Genomic DNA, 9,471 nt, shown 5'->3' with positions numbered 1-9,471 from the left:
ATATTCTGCTAATTAGAAGTCAGGAAGAATGAAGAGAAAATGAGGGGGGATAATTAGAAGAAAAATTAGTTAGCTAAGAATTGCACAAAGTTCCTAAGAATTGCATAAGATGCATCTGTTCATAAATTTGCTATGACTCATAGTCGACTAGATGGCACCTAACAACAACAAATTGAGTAAGTGTGCTTAATTTAATAAAGATCCATGATGACAATCCTTAAATTCTCAAAAGATTCTGGGGAAAGGGGAAAAAAACTTTAAGAGATTAAAAACCACGTTTCTAGCAAAGCATTGAGAATGAGATTTCCATAAAAATTGTCATCACTTAGTTCTGTAGATTAGGTAAGTATTTCACCTAGAAGCATTCTAAAAGTATTTCTTTTGCTTGTGAGGACAAAAATAGCTCTTAATCAAGGCATCAAGAAGAAATTTCAGAGACAAAACCCCGCAGGCTCGGGGGACTTTTCTGCGCCGGACTCTTGGCGGCTGCGTGCGAGCTTCCGGCCGGTAGGTTTTTCCGGCGCACCCGGGAGGCGGGGTCTGCGGGCCAACATGGAGTATCTGCAGGTTCTGAAACGCGGGCTGCAGCAGATCAGCGGCCATGGCGGCCTCCGTGGCTACTTAAGAGTTTTCTTCAGGTAAGTGTCCAGAGCCAGCCTCTGTCTAGTTCTCTGGAGCTAGGTTTACGCTGATAGGTTTCTTGGAAAGGGGACAGGGTGTGGGTCACCTTGAGGAAGCCTCAGCTTCTGTCAAGGACGCACTACCCAATCTCCGTCTTCCCCAGGCTCTAGAGCTGGGAACAAAGACTTTTTTCAGCTTTTCACCAGAAGCAGCTCCGGGGAGGGGAGCTGTGACCTGCAGGCAAGATCTAGCATTCCCCTCGGTCCCGCGTCCCGGAGATTGATGGGCTCTGGCAGGTACTCGCCGTGTGACCTTGGGGAAGTCTTTTCCCTTGACTGGCCTTCAGTTTTCTCAAGTGAGGGCTTGAAAGGTCCTTACCAGCCTACACACTCATTGATTGTGACAAGTACCATCATCTGCGGAAACGGTGATTTGAAGTAGAAGAGTCGACTTGGAGGAGTTAAGAGACAGACCGTTTTAAGAGGAAATAGACCGATTTCCTGAAGATTTTGCTAACTCTAGTGACTCGTGGCACGGGGTGGTAGAGAAAGGTAGTGCTGTAGATTGAAGACAGTGCTTCCATATGCTTATGTGGTTTAGTGCATCGATAAGGCACATCATCCTTTTCCATCCTACTGTCTGCGTTATAGTGAGTAATGTTGTTGTTGTTGTTGTTGTTAGGTGCTTTTGAGTCTGGTGAGACTTATAGCGACCCTATGGACTACAGATCTGAACCCTGCCCTATCCTGTGCCATCCTCACCGACTACAGATCTGAACCCTGCCCTATCCTGTGCCATCCTCACCCTTTCTGACATACTTGAGCGCACTGCTGCAGTTTCTTTGTCAGTCCATCTGATTGAGGGTCTTCCTCTCTTTCCCCATCCCTCCACCTTCTCAAACATGATATCCCTTCTCCAAGGAAGAGCTTCTCTTAGTAACTTACCCAAAGTGTGTGTGACGAAGCTTTGTCATCTTTGCCTCCACGGTGCACTCACTCTGGCTGTACTTTCTCCAAGATACAACTGTTTGTTTTTGTGAGTCCATCGGATATTCTGTGCTTATCCGATAGGACAGCTCGAAGGCATCGATTCTTCTGGCATCCTTATTCATTGTTCGGTTCTCGGATGCATAGCAAGAGATTGAAAAGACCATGACCCGAATCAGTCACACCTTAGTCTTCAAGTTCCTCAGTAATTTGGAGGAGTCCCTGACTGCAGAGTTAGTACATCTCCAGTGTAACACTGAGATAAATCTATGTAAATGAGGGGTAGGGGTGTGTGTGTGTGCATGTGCATATAGGGAGCTCTGGTGCCTTAGTGGGTAAAGAGTAATGTTGCCAACCCAAAGGCAGACGGTTCAAATCCACCAGTTGTTCCTTGGGAGAAGGATGAGCAGTCTCCTGCCATGTGATTTACAGCCTCTGAAAAGCAACTGGAGGGTCCACTATGAATCTATTCCAACTTGACAGCAATGAGTTTCAGCTGGGATACACACATGCACACACTCACACTCTCCCACCCTATTTCCGTTTGATTTGAAGAATCACTAACTGTTTTGTTTTGGGCATTCACAGGGCAAATGATGTGAGGGTCGGTACATTAGTAGGGGAAGATAAATATGGAAACAAATACTATGAAGACAACAAGCAGTTTTTTGGTGAGTGAAATATTTTTATGCTATGAATGATGGGGTGGGAGAGAGGACTAAACAGTATTCTTTTTTCCTTTACTGATTTTGATGTTGGTGCCAGTCAGATAAAGCTCAAGCTGAGAAAGGGGATTGTTTTTGTTAAGTGCTGTCAAGTACGATACATAGTGATCCTATGAACAAAAAATTTGAACCCTGTTCTATAACTATTGTTGTTTCTCTGATGTTAATAGAGTTTCCAAAGGCCTGTAGAAAGGCCATAGAAATACATATGTTAGTACTTTCTTTTTTGGAAGACAGTTTGATCATAGTTGTCTATGAATTTACATTCACATGTATTTGCTCAATCTTTTGTGCTTTTGAAAGAATTCATCCTACAAATAAATAATCTTGTAAAAATCGGCAAGAAGAGATACAGAATGATTTGCATTGCAGCGCTTTTTTAGTAATAACAATTTCTAAAGGCAATGTTGTTGTTCCAGTTGGTTTTAAGAGGCAATAAATCACACAGGAGATTGCCCATCTTTCTCCTGCAGAGCATCTGGTGGATTTGAACCTTCAGAATTACAGTGCAGCTTCTTACCACTAGGCCACCAGAACTCCCTAAAAGCAACGTCAGTGTTGTTGATGAGTATCATTGACTGGAAACCAACTTAAAGCTGACTTTCCAGTAGGTTTTCAGAGGCAGTTAATCCCAGGGGAAGAGATTGCCCATCCTTTTCCAACGAAAAGCAACATTAGTTGTATCATGCATATACTAGTGAATTACTCACTTCTTAGAATGCTTTGTCATTGTTAAAAACAATATGTGCATTTTACTTAAAAAGATGTAGCTGTGTGCTTCCTGAACAAAAGTCACCTGCAGAATAATCTTTGCTAGCCTGTGATGGGAAGAATATGTGCTTTTATGTGAATATTAAATTTTTGGAATGATACACACAAAAAAACTTAATAGTGTTACAATCAGACGTTATAGGTTTAATGTTCTCTTACTGCTTTGTGAGCTACGACTTGATTTAGCTAGGCTTAACTTTCTCATCTGTCAACTAGAAGCTATAGTAATATTGTTTGAAAATGAACTCATAACTATAGAAATGAAAAGTAACTCATTTGTTTGCAAAATAGATACGTTAAAGGAAGGAGGTTAGCCTAGCAAGGCTTTTCAACTTCAGCATACATTTTAGGCCAGATAATTCTTTGTTGTGGTGGCTGTCCTGAGTGTTGTAGGATGTTTAGTAGCATCATGGACATATATCCCCTAGATGTCAATACCAACTTATCCCATCCCTAATTGTGTTATTCTTAGATATTGTGAATCAGTTCTGAGTCTTTTGTGTCCAACAGAACACTGTCCAGTCTTTTGCTAACCTCATAGTCGCTCTTGTGCCAGAGCTTATTGCCACCAAGTCATAACCAACTCAGCTCAGCCTCACTTGGCTTTTTGAGGCTGTAAACTGCGTGGGAGAAGGTTGCCCATTTTTCTCCACGGATCTACTGGTAGATTCCAACCCTCAGAGAGGCGTAGCCTTTGAGTTAACAGCCCCCCTACCTAGGAACGATACCATGTGGGCTCCCTGTTTTAACCACACGAGCTTAACCAAATAGCCCAGCTAGTTAGTGGCAGGGCGTCAGGTTAGCATATTCTTTCCACTTCGCCACCATTTTGTTTCAAACTATTATTCTTTTCTTTGCTTTCTTCTTCCATCCCTCCACTCTTCTTATGTCCCTTCAAAATGTGAATACCGTTTTATTGGTAATTTAAAAATTGTACATGCTATTTTTGTAAACTTTGAGAATTAGTATAGTAAGTGAAAAGTTGTTGTTGCTACATGCTGTTGAGTCAAGGAAAACTCCTAGTGACCCAGTGGGAACACTTAGTGGGCCATCTCGTCATCTCTGACACCATACGCTTGAGCCCATTCTTGCAGTCACTGTGCCAATCCTTCACACTGAAGGTCTTCTTTTCTTTCACCGCCCTTCCATCTTTCCAAGCATCATCTCCCTTTCCAAAGAATACCCTCTTCTAACAACATGCCCAAAGTATGTGAGACAAAACTTTGCCATCTTTGCCTCTACACTTTCTCCAAGACAGATCTATCTCAATGTCCCTTATCCCTTGTAATTTTAATTCTTTTAATAGTTTATTCTCCCTAACTCTTTAATTACGACAAACCTACTTTTTAAAATAACTCATTCATATTGTTCATAAACGGAAATATTTCTACTTAAAAATCATGGATCAGCTTTTCATATTACTAAATTGGCTCTTCAGTATCCTTTCTCTTTTTAGTTAGTGTTTTGTGTTGCCATATTTAAAAGTTTTTCCAAAGCTTTCTTTTTAGTTTTTATTGTTAGGTGCCGTTGAGTCAAGTACAACCCATAGTGACCCTATGAACAACAGTTCTGTACTCTGTCCTATTCTGTGCTGTCCTCATGATTTCTGACACATTAGAGCCCATTGCGGCAGTTGCCATGTCAGTCCACCTGGTTGAGGGTATTCTTCTCTTTTGCCAACCCTCTGTCTTTCCTAGCATCATGTCCCTCACCAAAATAATCCCTTCTAGCAGCATGACCAAAGTATGTAAGGTAAAGCTATATCATCTTTGCCTCCAGAGAGCATTCTGGCTGCATTTTTTCCAAGACATATTTATTGGTTCATTTGACATTTCAATTTCTTTGGGATGTCCAATACATTTCTCTCACACCACAGCTTCAAGGCATCAATTCTTTTGTCATCCTTATTCATAATCCATCTCTCAGATACAAGCAAGTAACTGGAAAGACTATGGTCTGAATGAGATGCACCATAGTCCTCAAACTGACATGATTACTCCCCAGTAATTTGGAGAGGTTCTTAAAAAAAAATAATTTGGAGAGGTTCTTAACTGCAGACTTATCAGTGCAGTACATCTCTTGATTTTCTTACTGCTAGTACCAAAGGTGTTGATTGTGGATACAATTAAGATGAAGTTAATTGACAGTTTTAATAATTTCTCCATCTATCATGATGTTGGTCCAGTGGTAAGAATTTTTGTTTTCTTGACTTTGAGATGTCACCCATATTAAAGGCTGTATTCTTTGATCTTCTCCAACAAATGCTTTAAGTCGTCCTCTCTTTTAGCAAGCAGGTTGTGTCATCTGCATAATGCAGGTAACTAATGAGTCCTCTCCAATTCTGATTCTCCTCATAGAGTCGAGCTTCTTGAGTAATTTGCTCAGCATACAGATTGAGTAGGTATGGAGAAAGAACATAACGCTCACACACTCCCTTCTTAATTTTAAATCATGTTGTGTTCTCTTTTGGTACAATCATTCTGTATACTCCTTCTTTTAATGCTTCTTGGATCATTTAATATTCTGCCCAAAGCATCCTTAAGTATTGCCACTCATGGCTTGAATTTGTTCCTCAGTTCCTTTAGCTTAAGAAATGCTGAGTGAGTTTAGTCTCTTTGATTTTCTGATTCTAGCTCTTTGCACATTTGATTATAATACTTTACTTTGTCTTCCTTCGCTGCACTCTGAAATCTTCTGTTCAGCTCCTTAATATCTTGATTTCTTCCCTTTGCTTTGGCTTCTTGGTGTTCTAGTGCAATATTCAGAGTTTCTTCTGACATCCATTTTGGTCTTTTCTTCCTCTTCTGTCTTTGTAATGACCTTTTGCATTCTTTCTGGATGATACTCTTGATATCCTCCCACAGTTCAAGAACTCCAACCTGTTCCTGAGATTGTTTTGAAATTTGGGTGGGATAGACTCAAAGTCAAATTTTGGTTCCCGAGCATGGATTTGATTTCATTTTCTTTAGTTTCAGCTTGAACTTGCGTATGAGTAGTTGGTGATCTGTTCCACAATCAGCACCTGGCCTAGTTTTCACAGATAATGTTGTGCTCTGCCACAGATGTAATTGATCTGATTCCTGTGCATATCATCAAGTGAAATCCATGTGTATAGCCTGCGTTTATGTTTTTTATAAAACATATTTTCAGTGACTAAATCATTGATTGTGCAATATTCTTTCATTCTATCTTCAGCTTCATTTCTGTCACCAAGTCCATGTTTTCCAACTACTGATACTTCTCTGTTCGCAACTTTTGCATTTCAATCACCTGTTATTAATGCATCTTGATTGCATGTTTGATCGATTTCTGACTGCAAAAGTTGGTAGAAATCTTCTGTTTTCTCCTCTTTGTCTTTGGTTATTGGTGAATACATTTGAATAATAGTGGCATTCACTGGACTTCCTTGTGTGTGTATGGATATTCTGTCACTCACAATATTGTATTTCAAGTGGATTTAGAAATGACTTTTTAACTATGAGAACAACCCCATATTTTTTCACCTTTTTTTCATCTCCAGCATATAGATCATATGATCATCTGACTCAAAATGTCACATGCCTGACCATCTCATTTCACCTATACCTAATATGTCAATACTTATGAATTCCATAGGTACCAAAAGGAATTGGCAGACACAAAAGAATTTCATGAAATACGGTGCGAGTAAGAGCCTTTAGTGATAAAGGAAGAAGTTCAAGCTGCTCTGAAAGATTTGACAGAACACAAGGGCCCAGTAATTGATGGCATACCAATTGACATATTTCAACAAACAGATGCGGCTCTGGTTGTGCTCACCAAGTTGTGCCATGAAATATGGAGGACAACCACCTGGCCAACTGACTGGAAGAAATCTATATTGATTCTAATTCCAAAGAAAGGTGACCCAACAGGGTGCGGAATATATTGATTAATATCATTAATATCACATGCGAGCAAGATTCTGCTGAAGATTTTTCAAAAACAATTGGATCACATCAACAGAGAACTGCCTGAAGTGCAGGCTGGGTTTAGAAGAGGCCATGATACTAAGGATATTATAGTTAATGTTAGATGCATGTTGGCTGAAAGCAGGGAGTACCAGAGGAATGTCTTCTCTGTGTTTCATTGACTATGCAAAGGCATTTGACTGTGTGGATCACAACAAACTGTGGCTGACTCTGAGAAGAATAGTAATCCCAGACACTTGATTGTGCTTATGTGAAACCTATACTTGGACCAGGAGGCAGTCATTAGAAAAGAGCAAGGAAACATTGCATGGTTCAGAATTGGAAAGGGTGTATGCTAGGGATGTGTCCTCTCTCCATACCTTTTCAGTCTGTATGCAGAACAGATTATCCAGGAGGCTGGGCTCAGTGAGGAGAAATGTAGCATCAGGAATGGAGGAAGAATCATCAACAATCTGTGTTATGCAGATGACACAACCCTGCTTGCTAAAACAGAGGAGGACCTGAAGCGCTTGGTGCAGAAGGTCAAGGAATGCAGCCTTCAATATGGATTGAGGCTCAATATCAAGAAAACAAAGATTCTCACCACTGGGCCAATTGGCAGCATCATGATGGATGGTGAAGAGATTGAGACTGTTAGCAGCTTTAGTTTGTTTGGCTCTATAGTTAACACTGTTGGCACCAGCAGCCAGGAAATCAAGAGACGCATTGCATTGGGGAGGTCTACTGTCAGAGACCTCTCCAAAGTACTGAAGAATAACAGTGGCAGTCTGGAAACTAAGTTGAGCCAGATCCAGGCCATAGTCTTTGCAGTTACTTGCTATGCATAAGAAAGTTGGACAGTGACTAAGGGTGATAGAAAGAGAATTGATGCCTCTGAGCTGTGGTGCTGGAGAAGAATATTGAGGGTACCATGGACTGCTAGGAAAATAAATAGGATTTCTTCACCCTAGAGAGAGTGAGACCAGGCTGCTCCTTGAGGCAAGAATTCTGAAGCTTTGTCGACTTATTTTGGACATGTTGCAAGGAGGAACAGGTACTTGGAAAGGGATGTCATGCTTTGGCATGTGGAGGGGTAGCACAAAAGAGGAAGATCCTCCATGAGATGGATTGATTCAGTGACTGGGATAATAGGGGTAGGTGTGTCAGAGACAATAAAATTGGCACAGGATAGAGCAGGGTTTAGAACTATTGTATATAGGGTCACTATGAGTCGCAGGTGACTCAGTGGCTCATAACAACACGTCTTTCTTGCTCTGTTCGCATGACAGCTTCTTGCTTGGTCTAGGTATAGGTTTTGCATGAGCACAGTTAAGTGCTCTGGGATTCCTGTTTTTTTCAATGTTAGCCATAGTTTGTTATGATCCACACAGACTTTTGCATAGTCAGTAAAGCATAAATAGATGTTATTCTGGTATTTTTGCTTTCAGCTAGGATCCATCTGACATCAGCAGTATCCCTGGTGCTATGGCATCTTCTAAATCCTGTTTGAACTTTGGCATTTCCTATCTATGTACTGTTCTACCTGTTTTTGAATGATCTTCTGCCATATTTTGTTGGCATGTTCAATAGTTCCACATTCTGTTGAATCACTTTCCTTGGGAATGCGAACAAATATGGACCTCTTCCAATCTGTTGGCCAGAGTGCTATCCTCTAGATTTCCTGGCATAGACTGGTGGGCGTATCCAAGGCTGCGCCTGTTAATTGAAAAAAGTAAGTTTGTGTCCCATCAATTTCTAGTGCCTTCCCCCCCCCCAATGTCTTCAATACATTATCCACTTCATCCTTCATTATAATTGGCTTCTGCTTATTTGGTGGTTTTTCAGTGAAATTATATGGTGAAATTTTCAGTGTCAGTCATTTTTTTTTCGCTCAGTGACTCTGTGTATTCCCTCTTTTTAATGCTTCCTGGGCCTTTCAATATATTGCCCATGTGTTGTTGTTATGTGCAATCGAGTCTCTTGCGACTCATAGCGACCCTACGTACAAGAGCCCTGAACACCATTCTATCCTGTGCCAACCTTGCCGTCTCAAACACACTCATTCCCACCACTCCACTCACAGAATTGATCCATCTCATCGAGGGTCTTTCTCTCCTGTGCCGTCCCTCTCCAAGGACCAGACCCTCCTTGCAACATGCCCAAAGTATGTCAGATGAAGCTTCAGAATCCTTTACTCCAAGGAGCTCTGGCTTTACCCTCTCCAGCACAAACCTGTTTATTCTCCTACCCGTCCATGTTATATTCAACACTCTTCTCCAGCACCACAGCTCAAAGGCATCAATTCTCTTTCTGTCATCCCTATTTACTGTCCAACTCTCCGATGCATAGCACGTAATTGCAAAGACTGTAGCCTGGATCAGGCACACCTTAGTCTCCAGCCTGACATCGTTGCTCTTCAGTACTCTTGAGAGGTCCCTC

The 9,471-nt window shown here is 41.2% G+C and overlaps 1 protein-coding gene across 1 annotated transcript in view; it reads left to right on the top strand.

The window, feature by feature from the left end:
- Positions 1 to 541: 541 nt before the first annotated feature.
- Positions 542 to 9,471, top strand: part of NDUFA12 (NADH dehydrogenase (ubiquinone) 1 alpha subcomplex, 12) — a 43,471-nt gene continuing 34,541 nt past the window's right edge. The window contains exons 1-2 of the mRNA XM_006888486.1: positions 542 to 638; positions 2,196 to 2,278. Coding sequence (XP_006888548.1) covers positions 553 to 638; positions 2,196 to 2,278 — 169 coding nt within the window. The 5' untranslated portion in view covers positions 542 to 552. The remainder of the gene's footprint in view (positions 639 to 2,195; positions 2,279 to 9,471) is intronic.

Source organism: Elephantulus edwardii, unplaced genomic scaffold (assembly GCF_000299155.1).
Source record: "Elephantulus edwardii isolate Elephantulus edwardi_28Jun2011 unplaced genomic scaffold, EleEdw1.0 scaffold00068, whole genome shotgun sequence".
Lineage (NCBI taxonomy): Eukaryota > Metazoa > Chordata > Mammalia > Macroscelidea > Macroscelididae > Elephantulus > Elephantulus edwardii.
Note: the sequence above shows the minus strand (reverse complement) of the source record. Positions and strands in the feature narration are given on the sequence as shown.